This window comes from Osmerus mordax, chromosome 21 (assembly GCF_038355195.1).
Source record: "Osmerus mordax isolate fOsmMor3 chromosome 21, fOsmMor3.pri, whole genome shotgun sequence".
Lineage (NCBI taxonomy): Eukaryota > Metazoa > Chordata > Actinopteri > Osmeriformes > Osmeridae > Osmerus > Osmerus mordax.
The window spans coordinates 13353982-13381000 of NC_090070.1; the positions used below are offsets into that span (position 1 = coordinate 13353982).

The 27019-nt window shown below is 49.8% G+C and overlaps 2 protein-coding genes across 2 annotated transcripts; both read right to left on the reverse strand.

The window, feature by feature from the left end:
- Window positions 1-278: 278 nt before the first annotated feature.
- On the reverse strand, window positions 279-12517 carry micall2b (mical-like 2b). Its single transcript, XM_067258974.1, has 16 exons — window positions 12179-12517; window positions 11066-11114; window positions 8582-8723; window positions 6247-6419; window positions 5968-6095; window positions 4528-5823; window positions 4190-4377; window positions 3731-3797; window positions 3137-3252; window positions 2772-2821; window positions 2531-2654; window positions 2230-2332; window positions 2036-2109; window positions 1730-1844; window positions 1595-1641; window positions 279-632 (listed from the first exon to the last, which is right to left on the reverse strand). The coding sequence occupies exons 1-16, from the start codon at window positions 12319-12321 to the stop codon at window positions 565-567; spliced, it is 2883 nt and encodes a 960-aa protein (XP_067115075.1). The 5' UTR covers window positions 12322-12517; the 3' UTR covers window positions 279-564.
- A 4083-nt stretch (window positions 12518-16600) lies between these two features.
- gaa2 (alpha glucosidase 2) lies at window positions 16601-26841 on the reverse strand. The gene is made up of 21 exons (XM_067259038.1): window positions 26760-26841; window positions 26128-26250; window positions 25457-25996; window positions 25060-25205; window positions 24507-24672; window positions 24245-24341; window positions 23995-24114; window positions 23748-23866; window positions 23532-23663; window positions 23177-23287; window positions 22220-22333; window positions 22029-22113; window positions 21825-21942; window positions 21546-21679; window positions 21229-21380; window positions 20242-20390; window positions 20008-20149; window positions 19623-19721; window positions 19233-19397; window positions 17678-17824; window positions 16601-17426 (listed from the first exon to the last, which is right to left on the reverse strand). Exons 2-21 carry the CDS (start codon window positions 26218-26220, stop codon window positions 17364-17366), a joined length of 2892 nt encoding a protein of 963 aa, XP_067115139.1. The 5' UTR covers window positions 26221-26250; window positions 26760-26841; the 3' UTR covers window positions 16601-17363.
- Window positions 26842-27019: the final 178 nt, after the last annotated feature.

A 27019-nucleotide genomic window follows, 5' to 3' on the forward strand; every position in this document is an offset into this window, starting at 1 on the left:
TCCATCCATCCTGTCATCCATCCATCCTGTCATCCATCCACTCATCATTGCGTAGTCATTACGCTACAATCAGGAGGGAGTCAGGTGGCTGAGCGGTTATGGAAGCGGGCTTGTAATCAGAAGGTTGCCAGTTCGATTCCCGGCTGTGCCAGATGACGTTGTGTCCTTGGGCAAGGCACTTCACCCTACTTGCCTCGGGGGAATGTCCCTGTACTTACTGTAAGTCGCTCTGGATAAGAGCATCTGCTAAATGACTAAATGTAATGTAAATGTAAAATCATTTATATAATTTACTTGTAAAATTAAGAGTTAAGAAACCATAAAATAACGTCTCAATCTCGTTAAACGTAAATTAAAACTGTGTGTTTCTAACTAACTCATTATGAAGAGCTTTTGCTTTTGAATAACACCAGGTCAACTATAAACACACACGGTACATGATTAGATAACAATGTTTTAAAAAGCAGCAACATTTTTGTGAGTGTTTGGATCTGTGAATGTGTCTTGATGTGTGTGTGTGTCTTGATGTGTGTGTGTGTGTGGGTGTTGATGTGTGTGTGTGCTTTAGCTCTCCTTCTTGCCCCAGCTAAACAAGCCCAACTTCTTCTTTTTAGTCTTGTCTTTCTTTACATCTAAGAAGAGAGGAAGGAGAGAAAGAAACAAAAGTATTATTTCTCAACTAACATTCTCTCACACACACACTGACTCCTTTCTGAATGACCCACCCATGATTCTGATTCTGAGAGGAGAGGTGAGTGGAGGAGAGGAGGAGAGGTGAGTGGAGGAGAGGAGGAGAGGTGAGAGGAGGAGGAGAGGTGAGTGGAGGAGAGGTGAGTGGAGGAGAGGAGGAGAGGTGAGTGGAGGAGAGGAGGAGAGGTGAGAGGAGGAGAGGTGAGTGGAGGAGAGGTGGAGTGGAGGAGGAGGAGGAGGGGTGAACTCAGATTTTTGCTTAACTTCTCCCAGCACATTTCTAGATAACCGAGAGTGTGTATTCCTGAGTGTGTGTGTGTGTGTGTGTGTGTGTGTGCAGATGCAGGTGAAGTGAGGTAGGTGTAGGGTCAGTTCCATTGAACTAATATGAGTTCTGAAGGAAAGTGGTGATATGGAGGTTACCCATTAGTGATGAGAATACATTTTCTCCTCTAAAAACACAAAAAGACACACACCCTAAAGAAAAGGGGACTAAAAAACTACTATAAATATAAAAATATCTTCATATCTTCATAATGTGAAAGTTTTATGATAAAAGGTTTAGATAATGAAGGAATGTTTAGATAGTTTTGGTTGCTATGCAGCAAATTATATAAATGGAAAAAAGGAGAGTCAGAACCACTAGGAACAGAACAGATAGAATTACATTTACATGTAGTCATTTAGCAGACGCTCTTATCCAGAGCGACTTACAGTAAGTACAGGGACATTACCCCGAGGCAAGTAGGGTGAAGTGCCTTGCCCAAGGACACAACGTCATTTTGGCACGGCCGGGAATAGAACCAGCGACCTTCTGATTACTAGCCCGATTCTCTAACCGCTCAGCCACCTGACTCCCTCCCATGTTAGAACATCAGCAGGTTAGAACAGGAAGTGAACTCACCCAGGCTCTTCATCATTATATCTAGCTGTTGATCCTCCTCTTCCTCCCTGAGAACAACACAGAACATGAGAATTCTCAAACACACACACACACACACACACACACTGACAGACCTAACTGGCTACACACACACACCTGAGTCTGTCATCGTCCAGGCCTTCTATGATGGCGTTCCTGTCGTTGACGATCTCTACTAGTTTCACCATAAGCTCCTCCTCTCTCCTCCGATCCCACTCAGTCTTCAGATGGTCTGCGCGTGCACACACACACACACACAGACACGCACACACGTCTTATAAAACATACACTGCCCTAAACCCATTTAATGTCTGATACACCCAGAGACACACACACTCATACAGTCACACACACACACCCAGAGACACACACACACTCATACATCACACACACACACACAGAGACACATCCACTCTGACTCACCAGGTTTGTCCATCAGTCTCCTCAGCTCCTGCTCTACACTGGGCTGCTCCTCCTCCAGGTCCTGGTTCCTAGCGCTGCGCGCGCACACACACACGCGCACACACACACACGCACACATACACGTCACAGAGACAGACGGTCACTCACCTACTCGCATAGTTATAAAGTACGTGTGTGTGTGGAGGTGTGCTCACATGTACACCAGCTCAGACTCCCTCCTCATGGCCACCTGTTTGTTCCTGATGAGGTTGAACCAGTCTATCATCAGCTCATCCATCACAGAGTCCTCCTCTCCCTCTGCCACACACACACGCACAGACACACACATTAGGCTTTAATAGTGACACACTTATCAAGGTCATGACAGATTCAAACGTTGCATTTCCTCCCTCCGTTTCTCTCAAAGATGTTCTCTCTTTCCTCTAGTTAGGCGCATGTGTGTTCAGGTGTGTGTTCAGGTGTGTGTTCAGGTGTGTGTGCAGGTGTGTGTGCTACCCTCTTCAGAGCGGCGTAGCTGGGTTTCCAGCAGCACTCCTCGTGTCTCCAGGTCATTCAGGCTGGTCTCGATCTCTTCCAGCTCACTCAGAATCTGCTGCTTCGGGATGTAGTCTGGCTTAACCTGCACACACACACACAAGAAATGAATGAATATTTATACATGTATTCTTCTTATTCACATTAATGTAACAGTTTTCTTGTTCTATATAACGTAACACACACACACTAACATACTGACCACAGCTGGCCTGCTCTCCAGGTCACTGGAGCTCCTTCCATTCAGGACACCTAAGAAGAGAGGGAGGGGGAGAGAAGAAGAGAAGAAGAGAGGGAGGGGGAAAGAAGAAGAGAAGAAGAGAGGGAGGGGGAGAGAAGAAGAAAAGAAGAGAGGGAGGGGGAGAGAAGAAGAGAAGAAGAGAGGGAAGGGGAGAGAAGAAGAGAGGGAAGGAGAGAGAAGAAGAGAAGAAGAGGGAGAGAAGAAGAGAGGGAGGGGGAGAGAAGAAGAGAAGAAGTGTAAGTGCTGATTATTTCGAGTATATATATATATATATATACACACACACATGTGTGTGTGTGTGTGTGTATGTGTGTGTGTGTGTTTACCCTGGGTTCCAGGGCTGGTAGGCCCTGAAGCCTGCGAGTTTCCTGTACTTGCTGCCCAGGGCCTGGAGGGGGCCTCAGCCTTCCTGTCTGGGAGGAGAGAGGGGGAGTCCTTGGTCCTGGAGAGGAGGGTGGGTCAGAGGGAGAGAGAAAATAAAGAGAGAGAGAACAGAGAAAGCCAAAGTGAGGGAACAAACATCATTTAGGCTGCTCTCAGTCTCTCTCTCCCCTCAGTCTCTCTCTCACCTGTCTCCCTGTCTCTACTTTGGTCTTTACTTTGGTTTCTACTGTAGCTGGTCACCAGGAGGGGAACCCTGGGCTGGTGTGGTTACACTGGGGACAGCTTTAAACGCGACACCTCTTTGCCCGGGTGTGGGCATGGCAGAAATGGAGGGGCTGGCCCCCTGAAAACAGCCAATCAGGACAGAGCATTTTTGAGTGGCAGGTATGAAGACCAATTCAAATGCAAAGTTGTGACTTAATGTGTCCCTTCTAGGATCAGCAGCTCATATCAAGGATGAGACACTGTGCTGACTACAGGAAGAAGAGGAGGAGGAAGAGGAGGAAGTATAGAGGAGGGGGAGAACAGAGTCTTACTTGGTCTCCTTGGAGACGGGTTTGAGCTTTGACCTCCAGTCTGCTGGAGAGCTGCTGCTGTCAGGTACTGTTGGGAACACACACACACACGTTGTATATACACACACACACGTTGTATATACACACACACACGTTGTATATACACACACATACGTTGTATATACACACACACACACACGTTGTATATACACACACACACGTTGTATATACACACACACACACGTTGTATATATACACACACATACATTTACATTTACATTTATTCATTTAGCAGACGCTTTTATCCAAAGCGACTTCCAAGAGAGAGCTTTACAAAGTGCATAGGTCACTGATCATAACAACAAGATAGCCAAAAAACATCGCGAGTAGCCAAAACATACGTTGTATATACACACACGTGTTGTATATACACACACACACACGTTGTATATACACACACACACACTGTACATCACACACCTGGAGTGGTGACTGGTTTGGGGGATCCTTTATCTGGAGTCTTCCCCCACAATGCACTGTGGCTGCTGGGGGTGGAGGGGTCAAAGGTGGTTCCTAGGTCGGCCAGGATGGAGGGGTCGGCTTTTAGCTTCATTCTTCCTTTCATCCCTTTATCTGTCTCTTTCTTAGGGGTCACCATGTCTGCAGGTCTGAGAGGAGAGGGAGAGACTGAGAAACTGCAGTACTGAAAGGCTGCAGTATTGAGAGGCTGCAGTACTGAGAATATTTTTTCAACCTTTCGAAGAAAAAAAAAATCTTTCAACCTTTAAAAAACAAATATGTGTGTGAGTGTGTCCCACCTGTTGTCAGTCTTCTTCAGAGCCGCAGTCGTCCAGGCTGGTTTGGTGTTGGTGCTGATGTTGACTTCGTTTGATGTTGTTATTATTTTCTTGGAGAGAAAAGCTGCTGCCTCTTTCTTGCTGTTCTCTTCTCTGGGCAACATCATCACCTCCACTACCTTAGCCCCTCCCCCATCCATAGCCCCTCCCCCAACCTTAGCCCCTCCCCCAACCTTAGCACCTCCCCCAACCTTAGCCCCTCCCCCAACCTTAGTCACTCCCTCACCCAAAGTAACTTCCTGGCCCCCACTTGTACTTGCACCACCTAGTACCTTCTTGCCCCCTCCCAACCCCCCCTTCAGGTTCACTACCACGCTCACCCCCCTGCCTCCCTTCTCACTCCCTCCAGGCCCCGCTCCCTCCCCCTGGCCCCCCACAGCCAGGCTCCGGGCTGGGGCCACGACCTGGCTCTGGTCCCTGGCCTGGTTCTGGCTCTGGTTCTCCAGTCCGGTCGTGGTGTCACTCTGGAAGAAGTGAGCCCGAGCCTGCTGGGTCTTGCTGCTGCTGGAGGTCCGGGGCGTGGCCACAGGTCTGAGGCTGGAGAGGGTGGAGGGGGCCACAGGTCTGAGGCTGGAGAGGGTGGAGGGGGCCACAGGTCTGAGGCTGGAGAGGGTGGAGGGGGCCACAGGTCTGAGGCTGGAGAGGGTGGAGGGGCTGGAGGGGGTGGAGGGGCCGGAGGAGCCCAGGGAGGAGAGGTCCGGTGTGGGCCGTGAGGACAGGGATGAGGGGGGGGTGCTGGGTTTTTCATTCCTGGAGGTAAGCCAGCTGGGGCCTGGTTTGGAGGCCGGGGTAGAGGCCAGAGTTGAGGCTGAGGGAGGGGTAGAGGCTGTGGTAGAGGACAAAGTAGAGGCTGAGGTAGAAGCAGCGGGTCGATGTGTCAGCCAGCTGGGGCCTGGTTTGGAGGCCGGGGTAGAGGCCAGAGTTGAGGCTGAGGGAGGGGTAGAGGCTGTGGTAGAGGACAAAGTAGAGGCTGAGGTAGAAGCAGCGGGTCGATGTGTCAGCCAGCTGGGGCCCAGTTTGGAGGTCGGGGTAGAGGCCGGGGTAGAGGCCGGGGTAGAGGCCAGGGTAGAGGCCGGGTTAGGGGTGAGGCCGGCTGTAGGTCTGGGGTTGACGCGTCTCCATGGCACCGCGGGCGTGTTGTCGTGGCGCTCCTGGAGGGGCGGAGCCCCACGCTGGTGGGCGGAGCAGATGAAGGATCCTGGTTCTGACCCGGCCGTGCTCGCCCCTGACAGCAAGGTACTGGAACACTCTGCACACCTGGAGAACACATGACAACAGCTGGGATGGAGAGGAGAGAGCGCTCTGGTACCTGCGGTGCTAGGGATTATATTATGGTCTGCCTGCTGGTCTGCCAGCCAGCTACCCTGTCCCCTTCCCCGTCCCCCTCCATCCCCTTCTTACTTGGCACAGTTCCTGTGGTACAGCCTCCCGTCCACCAGGTGGCGCTGGACCAGGTGGACGTGCTTCTGACAGCTCACACACTTGTTACTGAGGGTCCCAGCCAGCCTGGGCTCCGACACACCCTCCTTCTGGGGGGGGGGGGGGGGGGGGGGGGGGGGGATGTTCTTTTGCTTAAAAAAATCTGGTGATTGCAGCAACTTCTTTCCAAGGGGTGAGCGAGGGTGAGAGAGGAGGGAAAGAGAGGAGGAGGAGGAGGAGGGGAGGATGGGGGAGACTTACCTGTGCAGCAGAGCGGCCTTGTTTGGGGGAGGGTCTGAGGGGGGAGGGAGAGGGGGGAGGCTGGTAGGGGGAGGAGCCAGGGTAGGCCGTGGCTGTTATTGGCTGATTCTTCTTCCCAGAGGGCTGTTCTGTAGACTCCTCTGCTGGACGCTTCACTCCGGCCATACCTCCAACTACACACACACAGTCAGTACACACACACACACACACACACGTATGGTGTATATGAGTGTGTGTGTATGGTGTATATGTGTGTGTGTGTGTATATATAGTGTATATGTGTGTGTATATACTGTATATGTGTGTGTGTATATGTGTGTGTGTATATATCGAGTGTATATGTATGTGTATATACTGTATGGTGTATATGAGTGTGTGCATATAGTGTATGTGTATGTGTGTGTACATAGTGTGTGTGTGTGTATGGTGTATTTGTGTGTGTGTGTACAGTACCGTATATATGTGTGTACAGTACTGTATATATATATTGTATATGTGTGTGTGTGTGTGTGTGTATATGAGTGTGTGTATATAGTGTATGTGTGTTGTGTGTATGTAGTGTGTTTGTGTGTATATATATACAGTGTATATGTGTATATGGTGTATATGAGTGTGTATATAGTGTGCGTGTGTGTGTGTATATATATACAGTGTATATGTGTAGATGGTGTATGGTGTATATGAGTGTGTGTATATAGTGTGTGTGTGTTGTGTGTATGTAGTGTGTGTGTGTGTGTGTATATATATACAGTGTATATAGTGTGTGTGTGTGTATATATATACAGTGTATATGTGTAGATGGTGTATGGTGTATATGAGTGTGTGTATATAGTGTGTATATAGTGTGTGTGTGTGTTGTGTGTATGTACTGTGTGTGTGTTTGTGTGTGTGTATATATATATACAGTGTATATGTGTTGTAGTGAGGTCCGCAAGACCACACGGAGCCAACATCTTGCCACACCTGAAGAGTGATTCAATCACATCAGACAAACTAATCAGTCCTTGTGACACCCTCAGTATGCTGATTACCCACCAAACGCCGATGCAAAGGAACTATAGAATTGGGGGGGGGACCTCCCCAATCTACCTAATCAGCCCTCCTGCTAGCTTGCAAGCTTCAAAGGGCCTGATTTAGACAACACGTCTCCAGCGACCATTTGCTATCCGTTTCGGCGGCGATTTGAACAAAGAACATACCTTGATCAGAACTTTTGAGGAAAGTTCTTGAGACTTCACCTTTACCACAAGAGTACAAGGTGGAGAATTATGAGAGGGATATTTGTGTTATGTTTGTTACTTTGTTTTAATGTTGTGTTCACTGAAATCTTGATTCTAGTAACAACTCCTTCTTCCTGAAAGATAACCACGTCATTCTTGGTATCTACACGAAGCTATCATAATAAAACAAGCATTCAACTGTATTTTGTAACTGTACCAAGATGTCCAGAACAATATTTGAACCATCGAATGAACCAGCCAGAGATCAGATCACACCTTTGGTAGGTGTGAAGGAAGGAGGGGGGAGTTGAGAACCCAGCTTCCCCCAATCCACATCTGACCCCAGACGAGTCCTCTCTCGAACTGTATAAAGCCCTAAGATGACCATCAATCTCGGACTCCAGCGAAACCGACCATGGCATGAACGCCATCAGGATTGGCGTTCCAAAGGACGTCGCCAAGCTTCTCCTGAGATTCAACTTCATCTGGACGTTTCAACAGAAGAACCAAATGCGACTTCACTGAGATCCCGCAGACTCAGTCACATGACCCTGCGCAGCCGCGCTGTGACTTCAGATTCTTCAAATGGACCTTTGGCGCAAACCGCCCTCAACATCATTGATCAACCCCTGATCAAGCGTAACTATGGCTAACGCTCTTTCCTCCTCGACATGGCATTGGCACGAGCTCTGTTTATGATTTGTAAGGATGTAATCATTGACTGTACAATTTCTGTCTTTCTTTAAGTTAGACCATGTCATTCTGTTCATTGAAACCAATCTCTCATATCAAACCCATAATCCAACTTGTTCATAAGATCTGTTTACCTTACTTGAATAAATTCTTTGTAAAGATATTTTGACGTGCGTGTTCACTGATGTTACGATTGGCTCTACACTTAGAACGAATTCATTCCTAAAGATGAGACTGATTATTACATATTAAACATAGGATTCCCTAATGTCCTAAACCAATATTAGGGTGGTGCCCCGAGACTTTATGATCAATTAAGTATTTCTATCTTTAAACGAGCAAACCCCGCTACAGTGTATATGGTGTATATGAGTGTGTGTATATAGTGTGTGTATACAGTGTGTGTGTGGGTGTGTACTGACTGGGAGAGCGGCCGTGGAAGTAGTTGTAGTACTGGGAGACGTATGTGAGGACACTGAGGCGGTCGGGGACCCTGAGGGCCAGCATGTCCTCCGCATCCAGCAGGGCAGGGATACCCAGCTGCTCCTCAGCCACACTGAACGCCTGCACAGGAAGAGGGGAGGAGGAGGACAGGAGGAGGACAGGAGGAGGACAGGAGGAGGACAGGAGGGGAGAAGGAGAGAAGGAGGAGGACAGGAGGACAGGAGGAGGAAGAGAGGAGGAGGGGAGAAGGAGGGACAGGAGGAGGGGAGAAGGAGAGGAGGAGGACGAGTGGAGGAGGGGAGAAGGAGGAGAGGAGGAGGAGATGAGGAGGAAAGGAGGAGAGGAGAAGGACAGGAGGAGGAGAGGAGGAGGACAGGAGGAGAGGAGGACAGGACAGGACAAGGACAGGAGGAGAGGAGGAGAACAGAACAGGAATACAGGAAATACATTTTAGGCATCTTTTTTTTAGCATTGTGCATGGCACCAACACAACAATTGCTAATGTGTTCTGTCTCCCTCCCTCCCTCCCCCTCCCTCCCTCCCTCCCTCCCTCCCTCCCTCCCTCCCTCCCTCCCTCCCTCCCTCCCCTCCCTCCCTCCCTCCCTCCCTCCCTCCCTCCCCTCCCCTCCCCTCCCTCCCTCCCCTCATGACACACCACAGTTTACACTGTACACACACCCAGGTACAAACATAAACACTCTGGGAGGCCTAGGTCTGCAGCCTCTAGGGAGAGAGAGGGGAGAGAGACAGAGAGGGAGACAGGCCTTTCTTCATTCTTGTACACTCCCTCTCAGCGAATGACTGGAATAGCAGGGTGTGTGTGCACAGGTATGGGCTATTGTTGCCCAGGCAACAGCCCGTTTGCCCTGATGGGCTGATCTTCCCCTCTGGAAAAATAACCTAAATAAACTTTTTTTGTTTGTTGGTTTTTGTGGCTGCATCAATACGATAAGCCTATCATTAGTAAAGGTAAATACAATAAAATTGCGATATCATCCAGTTTTGTGTTCTTCATCCATTGTTTGTATTCTCACCCCGGTGCCCTGCGAGTGAAGCAGAGGGAAACCCTTCCACTTTTAGAAGTCATGGAGATAATGTTGATCACTTTTTTGAGCTTGTATGAGAAAGAAAGTGACTGCGACTTTCAAAGTGACTTTCATGTTAGAGCAATACATTACATTTAGTCATTTAGCAGACGCTCTTATCCAGAGCGACTTACAGTAAGTACAGGGACATTCCCCCCGAAGCAAGTAGGGTGAAGTGCCTTGCCCAAGGACACAACAACATTTTGCACGGCCGGGGAATCGAACCGGCAACCTTCAGATTACTAGCCCAACTCCCTCACCGCTCAGCCACCTGACTCCCCAATAGCCCCTCCAAATGTCTGTGCACGTCCCTGTGGGTGTGTGTGTACACGGTTAAAAATGTCGTGGCACTAAAATCCCAACACAACAACTGAATTGTTGTATGCATGTGCATGTGTGTGTGTTTACATCCATATCTAGACAGTCAACAGGTCAACAGGAACTGGGCCTAGTCTGGCCAGAAGTAGATAATAGGAGGAGAGAGAGGAAAGAGGGAGAGGAGAAAGGAGGAGGGAGAGGAGAGAGGAGGAGAGGAGGAGGGAGAGGAAAGAAGGAGAGGAGGGAGAGGAGGAGCGAGAGGAGGAGGGAGAGGCGGGAGAGGAAGGAGCGAGAGGAGGAGGGAGAGGAGGGAGAGGAGAGAGAGGAGGGATAGGAAAGAAGGAGAGGAGAGGAGGGAAGGAGAGAGAGAGAGGAGGCGAGAGGAGGAGGGAGAGGAGAGAGGAGGAGGGAGGAGGGAGAGGAGGAGAGAGGAGGGAGAGGAGAGAGAGGAGAGAGAGGAGGAGGGAGAGGAGAGAGAGGAGGAGGGAGAGGAGGAGAGAGAGGAGGAGGGAGAGGAGAGAGAGGAGGGAGAGGAGAGAGAGAGGAGAGAGGAAAAGGGAGAGCAAGTTGACACGCTCCAGCTATCATCTGCTCTGTCATCAAGCTGGAAACTCCCTGAAATCCTCCTTATCAGTGAGAAAAGAAGAAAACATCAGCGTCAGTCTGAGGCTATTTTGGATCTGCCCACATGGTCAGCTGCCTCAGAACCCAGCATGACGGCTAGTCACACATCAACATCGGCAACCATTTGGATCTGCAGGCCGGGGCCCGTTTGAGCACACTACAGCACAGTGGGACGCTGCAGCTAGAGCCACATGGAGGCCAGTTGCCTGTTTTAGAGTGGCTCTGGAGGAAACTCGGACAGGCACAAAGAGCAGTCCAGTCAGGTTGAAGGGCAGCCATGATGGACGAGTCTGATGGAGGACTAAGTTCTGGTGGCTGGGACTGTCTAAGAAGAAACACACTTACTACCCCTGTCTCTCACACTCTCACACACACACACTTACATTTACTACCTCTCTCTCTCACACACACACACACTATCTCTCTCTCACTCACCAGTTTGTTATTGTCGTAGACATCATCCTTCTTGAGAGAATCAAAGTTACTGTGGGATGAAGGTGGACAAAGAGGAAGAGAGGGAGATGGAGAGAGATGACATCAAAAACACTGATGGTAAACATGAAACTTATACCCACGTGTGTGTGTGCGTCATCTTTCCTGTGTTGAAACAAACTTACAACACAGGCCTTAAGCTCGTTTCCAAACCTCAGACCATTTCAGGGGTGTCCGAGATCTCTTCACCAGGTTGAGAGTCAATACTTTTACCAACAAGTTAGCCAACAACACCACCATAACAAACTACATTTTCCCCGAACACTGACATCACGTCACATAGTAACGTCCTACCAGAATCCGCTGATTCAGCTGACTAATCCGTCCGGTCTACCGTCACCGGAGCGGATATAGTCATAAAAACACAGTGATCCGGAAAGTCTGGAGTCCGACTGTCAACCAGAGACTGTGGTCTGATCGCCATAGCGGGAGCACAACTACATGATGCATCTCCGTCATTAGAACCAGAACTACAAGCCTTAAAGTACTTAAACTCAGACATGTGTTGGGTAAAAGGTCAAGTTAACTTAAGTCAATTGAATCTTCTGCAAATGACGGCTTGATTACCATACAGTCCCCGATTACGTCTAAATAATTTACTGCTGAAATAGTAATAATAAACTTTCGAACCCTATCATTACCGCCACAAAAGACAGTCCGTGTGTGTGGGGGGGAGGGGGGGTCCATGACTTAACATCACTTCCATTTAAACACACATTTGTTTTATAAAGAGCTGAACTTTGACAGAGGAGCACAATGAACTGTGAAAAACAATGAACTTCCACTGCCACGTAGGAATGAACAGCACTGGTTTCGTCCGAGTGCTGTGTTCTATAACTATGGGAAACACGTTTAAACAACAGCGTCGTGAGGATAGGAACAAAGTAGTATCTAAACGTCAACAACAAAAACTAAACATTACGATAACGCACGGGACTTGGTGAAATAGTAGCATATGGCGATTCAGCGTAGCTATGTGGTTGAACATAAATCTTAAATTGAATTTCCAGAGCTGGGTAATCGCTCGGTTTTGGTCGTACTGGTGGTGTCACTTACATGAGGTCTGGCCGGTGTTTGTGGATGAGCGCGCAAAACGCCAGCCCGTCCCGGAACGAGGTGGTCATGTTCGTAATAGACACATCCCTGTACCCGTTGCACTGAATCTTACACCACTGCTGAAGCGCTTTAACCGCCGACATCCCGCTCCGACACCTACACCAACCAGAACGAACAATGTCAGCGGATGTAGCCTACCGAATAAGGCACCGCAACTGACTTTTCAAAACTTTTTTGACTGAGTTGAAATTAAGGTTTAGTTTGGTCCGTTTGGCGCCTGTCACGACAGACAAAACTGAGAGGTATTACCGAGAGCGCGTGCTGTGATACTACGGAACTTCAAACCAACTGACATGACACCTGAAAAGGTTCCCGTCGTCACGTAGGAGCAGGGCGGGGTCGGAAGATCTGTCGGTCACCAGGAGTGGGCTGGAATACAGCAGCAGGAGGAGGGGAGAGAGAGAGAGAGAAAGAGAGGGAGGGAGAGGGGGAGAGAGGGAGAGGGAGAGGGAGAGAGGGGGAGGGGGAGAGAGGGGGAAAGGGAGAGAGAGGGAGAAGGGGAGGGAGAGAGAGAGAGAGGGGGAGAGAGAGAGAGAGAGAGAGAGAGAGAGAGAGAGAGAGAGAGAGAGAGAGAGAGAGAGAGAGAGAGAGAGAGAGAGAGAGAGAGAGAAGAAGCTGAGAGAAAATAGGGAAGGAGAAAGAGGAGGATTATAGAGAGAGAGCGGAAGGTAAAAATACAAAGAAAAAGGGAGGGGATCTTTAGTGACAATGACTTCTAGAGCCACCTGCATGTGAGTGTGTAGTGTGTGTGAGTGTGGAGTGTGTAGGGTAGTGTGAGTGTATAGTGTGTGTGAGTGTGGAGTGTGTAGTGTGCGTATGTAGTGTGAGTGTATAGTGTGTGGAGTGTGTAGTGTGCGTGTGTAGTGTGAGTGTATAGTGTGTGGAGTGTGTAGTGTGAGTGTATAGTGTGTGTGAGTGTGGAGTGTGTAGTGTGAGTGTATAGTGTGTGTGAGTGGGAGTGTGTAGTGTGTGTGTGAGCATTGTACAATGCTTCAAAGTACACTGTTGGGGGTGTGGCCTAGAAACCAACCAGGTGTGTCTACCTGGACCTGTCCTGTCCTGCCCTGCACAGGGTGTGTGTGTCTCTCTCTGCTAAGTCACCTAATACCTGGACATTATTGTATTTAGATCCTGTTTAAGGACGGGGGAGAGGAGGAAAGAGGGGTAGGATAAAGCAGAGGGAAAGAGAGGAAAAAGCTTTTGAACTATCCCAGCTTAACTCTCTGGAGTAAGACACGACACTGCTCATACAAGTCTAGGAGTCAGGTGGCAAGCAAATTCCTTGTCTGTGCAAACTTTCATGGCGAATAAATCCCTTTCTGATTCTGAGCGGTTAAGAAATCGGGCTAGTAATCTGAAGGTTGCCAGTTCGATTCCTGGCTGTGCCAAATGACATTGTGTCCTTGGGCAAGGCACTTCACCCTACTTGCCTCGGGGGAATGTCCCTGTACTCACTGTAAGTCGCTCTGGATAAGAGCTTCTGCTAAATGACTAAATGTAAATGTAAGTCGATTCTTAAAGAGACAGTACACCCAAAACTGAAACATGTTCTCTTGTTGTGGAGATGAAGGTGACATTTAAACAGTTCATCTGGAGAGGAGTGTGGGGTAGACTGTAGGCAGAGAGAGAGGGATAGAGAAGGAGTGAAGAATAGTATGTCCATGAAAAAAGAGAGAGAGAGCCAGAGAGAGAGTGAGGGATAATATGTACATGCCACAGTTTACAGGAAGTTGTTCCAGTGTTCTACACAAACACACTTGGCAAGATGATAACTGAAGCATCAATCTGTCTTTATTTCCATCTCTCTCTCTCTCTCTCTCTCTCTCTCTCTCTCTCTGTCTCTACTTTTAGGGAGTCAGGTGGCTGAGCGGTTAGGGAATCGGGCTAGTAATCTGAAGGTTGCCAGTTCGATTCCCGGCCATGCATAATGACGTTGTGTCCTTGGGCAAGGCACTTCACCCTACTTGCCTTAGGGGGAATGTCCCTGTACTTACTGTAAGTCGCTCTGGATAAGAGCATCTGCTAAATGACTAAATGTACTTTGTTCAAGGGTTTAGACTTTCTCAATTTCACATCTACTTCAAGTAACATTTTTTGTGCCAAACAACTGAAACACAAACACACACAACATTCTTCCTTGCACAAACCTCCTACTCCCATTAAGACCCCATTCTCTCTCTCTCACTCACACACATATAACACACACAATCCCAGAAACCCAGACAGGAAATGCCCTGAGTCAGCGGATCAGAATGCATCTGACAGGAGACACTGTTAGCAACATGCTTCCTTCTCTCTCCCTCCCTCCCTCTCCCTCTCTGCCTCCCCTACCTTCTCCCTCTCTGCCTCCCCTCCCTCTCTCTTCCTCTCTGCCTCCCCTCCTTCCTGAAGTGATATATGTGCCTTCTGAAAGGGCCCATCTGGATGTCCTTAGTGTGTGAATGTTTGCTGAGAGCCAATCAAAACAAAGCCAGCGTTTAGCCCAGCCAATCACAGCGTTGGATCAGTGGACGAGCGTCAGAACTTAGGATGTCAGGTCCTGATAAGGAGAGGGTGGTGTGTGTGTGTGAGACAGAGAGAGCTCAGTGTGTGTGTGATGGAGAGGAGTTGGTTGACTCAGTGGGTGTCAGTGTGATGGGGAGAGAGAAGTTGGTTAGCTCAGTGTGGGTGAGATGGAGAGTTATAGGCAGTTCCTGATACGTATCACCCGAAACTGTTTGTTCAGAGGTGTGTGGAGAGAGAGATTAAATCACCACCTTTGATTGGCTTGATTCAGTTTGTGCATGACTAATATCGCACTGCCCTGTAGCTGGTTGATAAACCAAATAAGGTTAATTTAAATTGCAGTTGCAGTGTAACTCTACAGGAGGGTATCTCTCCAGGAGCAGGGTTGGAGTGCAACCCTACAGGAGGGTATCTCTCCAGGAGCAGGGTTGCAGTGTAACTCTACAGGAGGGTATCTCTCCAGGAGCAGGGCTGGAGTGTAACCCTACAGGAGGGTATCTCTCCAGGAGAAGGGTTGGAGTGTAACCCTACAGGAGGGTATCTCTCCAGGAGCAGGGCTGGAGTGTAACCCTACAGGAGGGTATCTCTCCAGGAGCAGGGTTGGAGAGAGAGAATTAGAGAGGGACACAATCATGCACAGCAGCTGAAACAGAAGATTGTTGTGACGGACATGGTCTCCAGGGATGGAGGGGGGAACAGGGAGCAGGCATAAGGAGGACAAAGCTGGGGTGCAGACAGAGACTGCAGATGGATGAAGGTGTTTAAAGGACTCATGGGAGCTCCCTATCTGACACACTGCTGCGGACCTAGCCCTAACAACAAGGAGGGAGAGAGGGACACAGTGCTGCGGACCTAGCCCTAACAACAAGGAGGGAGAGAGGGACACAGTGCTGCGGACCTAGCCCTAACAACAAGGAGGGAGAGAGGGACACAGTGCTGCGGACCTAGCCCTAACAACATGGAGGGAGAGAGGGACACAGTGCTGCGGACCTAGCCCTAACAACAAGGAGGGAGAGAGGGACACAGTGCTGCGGACCTAGCCCTAACAACAAGGAGGGAGAGAGGGACACAGTGCTGCGGACCTAGCCCTAACAACAAGGAGGGAGAGAGGGACACAGTGCTGCGGACCTAGCCCTAACAACATGGAGGGAGAGAGGGACACAGTGCTGCGGACCTAGCCCTAACAACAAGGAGGGAGAGAGGGACACAGTGCTGCGGACCTAGCCCTAACAACATGGAGGGAGAGAGGGACACAGTGCTGCGGACCTAGCCCTAACAACAAGGAGGGAGAGAGGGACACAGTGCTGCGGACCTAGCCCTAACAACAAGGAGGGAGAGAGGGACACAGTGCTGCGGACCTAGCCCTAACAACATGGAGGGAGAGAGGGACACAGTGCTGCGGACCTAGCCCTAACAACATGGAGGGAGAGAGGGACACAGTGCTGCGGACCTAGCCCTAACAACATGGAGGGAGAGAGGGACACAGTGCTGCGGACCTAGCCCTAACAACAAGGAGGGAGAGAGGGACACAGTGCTGCGGACCTAGCCCTAACAACATGGAGGGAGAGAGGGACACAGTGCAGCAGTAACAATAAAGGAGGGAGAGAGGAGAGAATAAGTCCCTTGGTGGGGATTATCACTATCTGGTTCCTGAGTCGAGCATAAACACAAGTAAACAAAAGGATGAACAAATGAGATGTTGTTTACAGAGAAGAGATATGGTGTCGTTGTAGTATCAGAGAGAGAGAGAGAGAGAGAGAGAGAGAGACACAGAGTCCAGCCTGGCTGAGTGAGCTGTCGCCCTCTGGTGGTGAACCCACCCAACACCCATAACAATCCTCAACAATCAGATTAAGAATATAATTTATTAATGATTTCTTTATATGAAATTTGAAATGAAAGCCTTAACATTCAGAGTTTTTTCCTTCGACTTTCATAATTTATCATGGTAGCAGAAACCAAAGCAGTGAATTATTTCTTACTCGAACAAGAAGAGAATTCTCCTACACTTGAATTTTAAAGTTCATAAACAAACAAAAAAAACACAACAGGTCTGAAAAACCTTTAAAAATTCTTAAAGGTAACAGCATGACGTCAACTAAAAACAAAATAAACACAAAAACCCTTTCCCAGCTCTTCTAGCTAGCATTCTAAAACATTACTAGCTGAGACTCTAAAATACTATCAGATATCGCATCGTTGTTGCTTCTAACGTCTCAGTAATCATAAAACTTTGGCAGCAGATGCAGAACACATTCACAGTACACAGATGTTCTAGAACTCTCCACTCGTAGGGCCCAGAAGGTTCTAGAACAGATGCTCTTCTCTAAGGGTTCCAAAAAGTGTTCTAGAACCTCCAGACACAGTTGAGGGTTCCCAAGGCACCCTGCTTGAACATTCCTCGTCGGGTCTCCTGTGCAGGGTTATTTTCAATAGTGCAAATCAAGGTTGTAAACAACATTCACACAGCAACAGTAGCAACACTCTGATTAAGTGATGATTCCCTCCCCCCCCCCGTGACCCTGTGGACCTAATCTCAGTCTGTCCTCTCTCCCCCCCCTCAGCCCAGGCAGGGCAGGAACAAGAGGGAGATGGAGGGATGGTGGGGAGGAGAAGCAGGCTAGGACCAGCTGATGGTGAAGTTCTGACTGAGGTTCAGACCCAGATCTGATACTGTCAATACCTAGAGACAGAGAGAGGTAAAGGGTTAGGAGGAGAGAGAGACAGGTAGAGGATTAGGAGGAGAAAGACAGAGAGAGGTAGAGGGTTAGGAGGAGAGAAAGAGATAGTGAGAGACAGGTAGAGGGTTAGGAGGAGAAAGAGAGAGATAGTGAAAGACAGAGACAGGTAGAGGGGTAGGAGGAGAGAGAGAGAAACAGGTTACCAGATGAATAAAAGGTCATTAACTATTTGACCCCCTGACCCAGGCCTCACCTGATTGGCTCGGTAGGAGAAGGCTGCGTCCTGGGAGTTGACAGTGACCCGGGTAGGCTTGGACCTGACCCCGTAGAAGGAGGTCATTTCTATGGTGATGTAGGTGGCCTCCTCATGGCTGTGGAGCACTTGTGATGTCATTGTGTTCTAGAACACAAAAAGGGGGGATTGGGGGTGAGAGTGTGTGTGTGTGTACCTGGTCCACGGTGAACAGGATGAGGGCATACTGGCTGTGTGTATGTGTGTGTGTGCCTGGTCCACGGTGAACAGGATGAGGGCGTACTGGCTGTGTTTGTGTGTGTGTGTGTGTTAGAGCCCAACCGATATATTGGCGGGCCGATATTATCAGCCGATATTAGGCATTTTCCAAACTATCGGTATTTATAATGGCCGATAAATTATATATTTTTTTGTGTGTGTTTTTGTTCAAAGGACTAAGTTTCATATCTTAAGTTTGTATTTTTATACATTTTATTTATCAGAACTTTAATATATTTTGATGTTCCTCTGTTCTGATGTGACAATAAAACAAACAAGTTTATTTTTATACTGCATTATCATATTATTTTAGTGAGGAAATAATAACAGGAGTCAGATGGCTGAGTGGTTAAGGAATCGGGCTATTAATCAGAAGGTTGCTGGTTCGATTCCCGGCAGTGTCAAATGACATTGTGTCCTTGAGCAAGGCACTTCACCCTACTTGCCTCTTGTTTCTGGATTTTAAAAATATTTATTTATATCGGCCTATATTGGAATATCGGATTTTTAAATCACCAAATATTTGTATCGGTATCGGCCTTAAAAATGTGTGTGTGTACCTGGTCCATGGTGAACAGGATGAGGGCGTACTGGCTGTGTTTGTGTGTGTGTGTGTAGGGATGCGTATTGATAAGATTTTAACGATTCCGACTCCTTAGCAATTCCTGCTTATCGATTCGATTCTCTTATCGATTCTCTTATCGATGTTCCCCTCTACAGCCAACTAGGTCTGTGCGTCCTGCACCCCCCCACACACACACTCGTTCTAAACGAATTTCTCAAACTGGCTTTGACTGGCTCTGAAATGAGCTAATACCTACCACCTCTAGGCCTCTTCAGGCCTCTGTTTTCAAAACAAAATCTAGTCGGAGATAGAAACTTTCAGTTTCCTTGTGTTCAAGCTTCTATTACTCAACACCAGTAGGACTTACAGGGGTCCTAACAACAGGGGAAATAACTTCAGTGTCACCTTTCAAGAAACCATTTACATGCATGTACTCCAAATGGTACAACAGCTGTCAATGTACTTTGAGTATGTTCTTTAGGCGTATTCAGGCACATGCGTGCGCAAACTTTTATAGTTTATTCAAACAGACGTTCGCGTGTCCCATTATTAAACTGAACATATCGATTTGTTATCCATTATTAAACTTAGCATTTTAATTGTTTAACGGCACAGAGAATCGTTAACAGAATCGTTAAGGAATTTTGCTAACGATTCCAAGGAATCGATTCACTGGGAACCGGTTCTAAACAAGAAGCGGTTCTCAATACCCATCCCTATGTGTGTGTGTACCTGGTCCACGGTGAACAGGATGAGGGCGTACTGGCCGGTCTCCCAGGTGTCCAGACTCTCCCCGTCGTCCCAGAACAGCTCCCCCTGAGCCTGGCCGTCCTCCTGCAGGGAGGACAGCAGGTGCAGGGGCTGGCCGCTGCTCACCCACAGCGTTGTGTTGGGCCTCTGCACACACACAACAACTCAGGTTTCATTGTGTAGAGGTGACAATATCCAGGTTAGGTGTACCTGTGTGAATCTGTATGTATATATGTGTGTCCCTGTGTGTGTGTGTATGTGTGTGCACCTGTATGTATGCATGTGTGTGTGTGTGTGTGTACGTGTGTGTGTGTACCTGTATGTATGCATGTGTGTGTACCTGTATGTATGCATGTGTGTGTGTGTGTGTACCTGTGTGGGGATCACAGCTCCTGCTCTCAGGTGCAGGTTGATCTTGTCCAGAGGAGCCTGCAGCTGGATCTGCTCTCCTTTACTGACCACCCTGTCTCCCTGAAAGAGAGGGGGGAGAGAGAGGTTACTGACCACCCTGTCTCCCTGAAAGAGAGGGGGGAGAGAGAGGTTACTGACCACCCTGTCTCCCTGAAAGAGAGGGGGGAGAGAGAGGTTACTGACCACCCTGTCTCCCTGTGGGAGGGGGGCTCTTTGTGTGGGTGTGTACACTCACCATGTGTGTGTGTGTGTGTGTGTGTGTGTGTGTGTGTGTGTGTGTGTGTGTGTGTGTGTGTGTGTGTGTGTGTGTGTGTGTGTGTGTGTGTGTGTGTGTGTGTGAGCTCACCGTGTAGAAGTCGTACCAAAGCCCCAGGGGGAAGTAGCCCTCCACAGTGCGCTGTCCGGGCTGCAGGACTGGAGTTACCAGCAGACTGCTGCCCCACAGGAACTGGCTGTCTACAGCATAGCAGCTGCTGTCCTGAGGGAACCTGACACACACACACACATTCAAAGTCTATTGAGTGAGCAGGTATTTTGAGAAAATATTTCATTGGATTGACAGTGTGTGTGTGTGACTCACTCGAACAGCAGCGGGCGAGCGACGGTGTGTGCGTGTGTGTGTGCGCGGTGGAAGAGAGTGTAGAGCAGTGGGAACAGAGAGTATCTAAGCAGCAGAGCCTCCTTCATGGCTGTACGAGGCAGCGGGCTGAACACTGTCGGGTCCTGGGGCTGCGCACACACAGGTACGCATACACTATTAATTACACAAGTCGCTCATGTGTGAAATGCTGTTGTGGTTGTGTTGTGGTTACCTGTGTCCAGGGTGTTGTGGTTGTGTTGTGGTTACCCGTGTGTCCAAGGTGTTGTGGTTAGTTACCCGTGTGTCCAAGGTGTTGTGGTTAGTTACCCGTGTGTCCAGAGTGTTGTGGTTAGTTACCCGTGTGTCCAGGGTGTTGTGGTTAGTTACCCGTGTGTCCAGAGTGTTGTGGTTAGTTACCTGTGTGTCCAGGGTGTTGTGGTTAGTTACCTGTGTGTCCAGGGTGTTGTGGTTAGTTACCTGTGTGTCCAGGGTGTTGTGGTTAGTTACCCGTGTGTCCAGGGTGTTGTGGTTAGTTACCCGTGTGTCCAGGGTGTTGTGGTTAGTTACCCGTGTGTCCAGAGTGTTGTGGTTAGTTACCTGTGTGTCCAGGGTGTTGTGGTTAGTTACCCGTGTGTCCAGGGTGTTGTGGTTAGTTACCTGTGTGTCCAGGGTGTTGTGGTTAGTTACCTGTGTGTCCAGGGTGTTGTGGTTAGTTACCCGTGTGTCCAGGGTGTTGTGGTTAGTTACCCGTGTGTCCAGAGTGTTGTGGTTAGTTACCTGTGTGTCCAGGGTGTTGTGGTTAGTTACCCGTGTGTCCAGGGTGTTGTGGTTAGTTACCTGTGTGTCCAGGGTGTTGTGGTTAGTTACCCGTGTGTCCAGGGTGTTGTGGTTAGTTACCCGTGTGTCCAGAGTGTTGTGGTTAGTTACCTGTGTGTCCAGGGTGTTGTGGTTAGTTACCCGTGTGTCCAGGGTGTTGTGGTTAGTTACCTGTGTGTCCAGGGTGTTGTGGTTGCGTGTGAAGGGGTAGAAGGCTCCCAGCTGGGTCCAGCGGACACACAGCTCCTCGTCTGTCTGCTCCCCAAAGCCACACACGTCAGCCCCCACCAGGGGCACCCCCAGCAGGCTGAACGTCAGCATGCCTGACACACACACACACGCACACACAGACACACACACACACAGTTATTGTGCATGTCTTGTGATGTGTGTTTGATAGTGTCTGTTTTTGATTGTTACAGTGTATTTGTTAAAGTGTGTTCTAGTGTGTTCCAATGTGTGTATGAGTGTGTGTGTGAGAGAAAGACCTGATATGGACATGTACATGTCCTTCCAGGTGGAGCGGTTGTCCCCCAGCCAGTGCCCAGAGTACAGGCCCTGACTGGGGAAGGTGGAGCGGGAGATGACCAGCGCTCTCTTCCCCAGGAGCCGCTGCAGAGCCCTGGGGAGGACAAACACACGCCATCTGATCAAATGAATATTGTCTGTCTGTGTATTTGTTTATGAGTGTGTGTGTGTTGTAATGTGTGTGTGTTGTAATGTGTGTGTGTTGTAATGTGTGTGTGTTGTAATGTGTGTGTGTGTACCAGGACGAGGCCTTGGCTTCCAGCAGGCCATAGAGGCTGTGTGTGTTGTAGTGGGAGGAGGTCTTCTGCAGGGACGACACACACAGCGTCTTAGCTCTCAGCAGCCCACCCAGAACTCCTGTAACACACACACACACATTATACACCCACACGCACGCTTCAGCTGTACCACATCAGGAGTGTGTGTGTGTGCGTGAGTCTCACCAGGGGTGTAGGGAGGGTCCTCCAGGTCATTTGAAGGACAGCCATTGGTTGAACCATCCAGGAAGTTGGAAGGCTCATTCATGTCCTAGGGAGGAAGTGACATGAGCAGTCAGAGCTAAAACAGGAAGAGGAACTATTCTGATGCTGCTGACAGACTCGTGGTGTTGTCACAAGATCACACACGCACTTACGATCCACAGGCCGTCGAAGGGGACTATGTCATGGTAACTCTTCAAGTTGTCATACCACCACTCATGGGTCACATGATCAGAGAAGTCTGGATAAGCAGTCAGGCCTGGCCACACCTGACACAGAAGGGGGGGGCAGGATAGATGACAGTGGAAGAACAAAAAGAAGTAAGAACAATATAAGGGGAGTCAGGTGGCTGAGCGGTGAGGGAATTGGGCTAGTAATCCGAAGGTTGCTTGTTCGATTCCAGGCAGTGCCAAATGACGTTGTGTCCTTGGGCAGGGCACTTCACCCTACTTGCCTCGGGGGAATGTCCCTGTACTTACTGTAAGTCGCTCTGGATAAGAGCGTCAGCTAAATGACTTTTTTTATTATTTTTTTATCCTTACCTTCTTCCAGTGTGTGTGTGTGCATGTGTGCGCGCGTCACCTTGCCGATGAGCGTGGTGCCGTCAGTGTGCGTGTGTGCGCGTCACCTTGCCGATGAGCGTGGTACCGTCAGTGTGTGTGTGTGCGCGTCACCTTGCCGATGAGCGTGGTGCCGTCAGTGTGTGTGTGTGTGTGCGTGCGTGCATGCGTCACCTTGCCGATGAGCGTGGTGCCGTCAGTGTGCGTGTGTGCGCGTCACCTTGCCGATGAGCGTGGTGCCGTCAGTGTGTGTGTGTGTGCGTCACCTCGCCGATGAGCGTGGTGCCGTCAGTGTGTGTGTGCGTCACCTTGCCGATGAGCGTGGTGCCGTCAGTGTGTGTGTGTGTGCGTCACCTTGCCGATGAGCGTGGTGCCGTCAGTGTGTGTGTGTGTGCGTCACCTTGCCGATGAGCGTGGTGCCGTCAGTGTGTGTGCGTGCGTCACCTTGCCGATGAGCGTGGTGCCGTCAGTGTGTGTGTGTGTGTGTTTATGCGTGCATGCGTCACCTTGCCGATGAGCGTGGTGCCGTCAGTGTGTGTGTGCGTGCGTCACCTTGCCGATGAGCGTGGTGCCGTCAGTGAGGTTGATGAAGACTCCTCGCTGCAGCCCCTCATCATACGGCCTGTAGGAGCCCGCAGGCTGGGAGCTGCTGATGCCTGGGTCCTACACACACACACACATATATATACATACACACACAAACATATATACACAGCTACATATACACATACACACACACAAACATATATACACAGCTACATATACACACACACACACACACATATATACATACACACACAAACATATATACACAGCTACATATACACATACACACACAAACAGGTACACACACACACACACCCTCAGGTACATATCCACCCTCAGGTAAACAAACAGGCCTTCCTACCAGGATCATGACGTAGTGCTGGTTGTGAGCGTGCATGTCCTTCACCAGGTCAGGCAGCGAGGAGAAGGTCACCGGGTCAAAGGTGAAATCCAGAAAACGATCCATGTAGTCTATATCATTCCACTGGGCGTCCTACACACACACACATACCTTAGACCAGACCAGTGGCCTACAGCAGTATGCACTGTACACGTACACCCACTCAATGGACACTACCTGGGGTATCCCATAATTTCGCATGCTCTTGACGACGTCCCAGGTGGCGTTGCTGGAGCCGTAACCCCAGCGACATAGATGGTAACCTAGCGCCCAGTAGACAGGCATGGCAGGGTGGCCTGATCGAGAGAGAGAAAGAGAGAGAAAGAGAGCGAGAAAGAGAGCGAGAGAGAGATGGAATAAATGGGAGTTCCTTGGTTTGTAAGTTCAGACACAATAGCTTTGTTTGCCCCTCCAGTGGACTGACCAACAACCTCCAGGTACTGTCCAACCACAGAGCCAGGCTCCGGACCCAGGAAGACGTAGAAGTCCAGGATCCCACCAATGGTACGCCAGGTTACAGCAGGGGCGGGCTGTAGGACCACGTCTGCCAATAGAAACAACTGTCATGAACACCAGGTGAGTTGAGATACTACAGGAATAAATGGAATTGGGAGTATGGGCTAGGAGGTAGGGGGAGGGGCTATGAGGTAGGGGGAGGGGCTAGGAGGACAGACCCATGGCATTGCTGTTGAGCAGGAAGAACCCATGGGAAGCCCCGCCCTCTTCCATGGCTAGGTAGAAGGGGTGGGCGCCATACAGGTTGGTAAACTCCTGGACACAGGAAGAGGGTTAGCAGCATTAGCATTGGCATGCTAGATGCCTTAGCCATTAGCTTCAGCTATGTTAAATACTATAGCGAATTAGCCGTTAGCATGCTATCCATTAGCACGTTACCCATCATCATGGTAGCAGTTTGTATGTTAGCCGTTAGCCTACCGTGGGCGGGACGTCGCGGGCCCACATGGTGAGCGTGTTCCAGTGGACGTCGTGCAGGAAGGAGGAGCGGTGCTCGCCCAGGCCGTACACGTAGGGGCTGGCCAGCGGGGAGGAGAACTGGAGGAACTGGTCAGCGTAGAACAGAGGAGCCACCGTGGTGTTGAGGCTGGGGGGGAGAGGGGCAGGAGTAGGTTGGGGGGAGAGGGAGGAGTACGAGGGGGGAGAGGGGGAGGAGTAGGAGGGGGGGAGGAGTAGGAGGGGGGGAGGAGTAGGAGGGGATAGGGGGAGGAGTAGGAAGTGGAGGAGTAGGAGGGGGGGAGGAGTAGGAGGGGAGGAGTAGGAGGGGAGAGGGGGGGGAGTAGGAGGGGGAGGAGAAGAGGGGGGAGAGGGGGGGAGTAGGAGGTGGAGGAGTAGGAGGGGGGGAGGGGAGTAGGAGAAGAGGGGGGAGAGGAGAGGGGGGAGAGGAGAGAGAAAGAAAGAAATGTGTCATCTTTACTGTTATTAGATCTGGAGCATTCTGGAGGGTTTTGGAGGGTTCTGATGCGTGTCTTACAGCACAGCTCCTGAAGCCGTCCTCTTCACGATGATGCCGAACGGGTCCTTGGACAGCTCCACACTGTAGGCGGGATTTCCTGCCTTCTCAGTGGCATTGGGGACTGTGATTGGCACCTCATACCGCAAATTAGACGGGTCCGTGATCTACACAGACAAGCAGGGGTGTGTGAGTGGAGCATGAGGAGCATGTATGTCACTGTCAGTATGTGTGTGTGTGTCATGCATGTGTGTGTGTCATGTATGCGAGTGTGTGTCATGCATGTGTGTGTCATGTATGTGTGAGTGTGTCATGTATGTGTGTGTGTGTCATGTATGTGTGTGTGTGTCATGTATGTGTGTGTGTGTGTCATGTATGTGTGTGTGTATGTCGTGTCTGTGTCCAGACGGCCCCTCACCCTGACCCTCAGCCTGGTGTCGGTCTCGTGTCTGATGTCCAGCTGCAGGGACAGGATGTCTCCAGGGTAGTACGTCCTCACCTCCCTCTCCAGCCTCCCTCTCTGGCCCCCCTGTGATGGCTGCAGCGCCGCCAGCCGGTAGGAGGGGAAGCCTGGGGGGTAGAAGCACCAGGGGACACCCTGGCTCCTGGAGGAGGAGGCGGGGGGGGAGGAGATGAAGCAGCAGTTCCTAGCCTCACACATCTCCCTGGTCACCACCACTCCCCTCTCCGGGTAGCAGTCGAACCTCCAGGCCTCCGGGACGGAGGAGCAGGCCTGGGGCTCGGGTACGGAGGCTCCCCCAGCCGGGGCTGCTCTCCCTGGGGAGGGTGCAGGCGGCGGGGGCCGGTGGGGAAGGCCGCTGGAGGGGGAGTGGAGCCAGAAGATGGTGGCGAGGAGCCAGGCTGCGCTGAGGAGAAGGAGGAGCAGCCCCAGAGAGAGGAGGGTGGTGGAGGAGGAGCAGGACAGCCTTCTGGGGAGGAGAGGCTCTTCTGGAACCTCCTGCACAGGGAGACCACACACACACACACGGTAGGAAAGACCCACTTCTATTCTAGTTAAACAATACTTTTTAGCATGACAGACGGGTGTAGATTTATACATGAACAATCAAAGAGCGTGCCGGATCTCACCTCCACCACCTCCTGCTCGGAGGTCGGTTCCTCGGACAAACCAGCGCTAGTAAACTGGACGTCCTCGGGGGTCAGACGCTTGTACGACACCATCCTCACTGCGCGTCGGGTCGTAGACGGGGGCTAAACGTATCCGTAACAGATGACACGAAAATAATGTAACTATCGTTACCTAGCTAATGTTAATACATTTAAGTTTTGCTGGATGAGTTATTAAATTAAGTAACAGGCTACCATTTGCCACGATGAGTTATTAAAGTTACTGGCTACAAAGTCCGAACTAGCAATTAACCCTTGACCTTCTGCAGTATCTGTAGGTAGATACACTAATATACTGAGAGCACGATATCGGTTAAAAAACAAAATTCGTATTCGACGTTATCACTCAGCTAGCTCGAAACAAACTTAAGTCTTTTGAAAGGTCGCTGTAGTATTAATAATAACTGTTTTATAGCCCTCAAATATTGCAAGTTAGCTTGACGCTATGCTGGCTAGCAAGGTGAGCTACATGATGTAGTACATCTGAACTTTGCTCTTTGGAACCGCCAGGCTGAGGACCTCGATATTTTAACACGAACTCTACGTACTCGTATAACGTTGGCAAAAGCAATGTGGTAGGCAAATGTGCTTACTTCAATAAACTTCCTTCACAAGCTGTGATCGTGCTGTTTTCAGCAGAAGTCTGGACAGATAGCGGTGCTCCGACAACAGATCCGCTGGTAGAAGTCTCTGGAGAAGTGTTTTCGTTGTCTTCTTCGTTGATATTATGGCAGATTACAACCAACGTCAAAGAGGTGCATCACCGCCACCTACTGTTCAGGAGTGTGAGAGGAGGTTGGAACGGAGAATTTAACTTTACACAGATACTCCTACCAAGATTGCTCAATATCTT

Excerpts from the sequence above, each read along its gene's own strand:
- micall2b (XM_067258974.1), bottom strand. The coding sequence starts at position 12,321 with ATGTCGGCGGTTAAAGCGCTTCAGCAGTGGTGTAAGATTCAGTGCAAC. Across the intron at positions 3,798-4,189 it reads CAAACCAGTCACCACTCCAG|TACCTGACAGCAGCAGCTCT; the intron begins GTGTGTGATGTA and ends TGTTCCCAACAG. Across the intron at positions 2,822-3,136 it reads TACCAGCCCTGGAACCCAGG|GTGTCCTGAATGGAAGGAGC; the intron begins GTAAACACACAC and ends CTCTCTTCTTAG.
- gaa2 (XM_067259038.1), bottom strand. The coding sequence starts at position 26,220 with ATGGTGTCGTACAAGCGTCTGACCCCCGAGGACGTCCAGTTTACTAGC. Across the intron at positions 23,664-23,747 it reads GAAATTATGGGATACCCCAG|GACGCCCAGTGGAATGATAT; the intron begins GTAGTGTCCATT and ends GTGTGTGTGTAG. Across the intron at positions 17,825-19,232 it reads TCCTGTTCACCGTGGACCAG|AACACAATGACATCACAAGT; the intron begins GTACACACACAC and ends TTTGTGTTCTAG.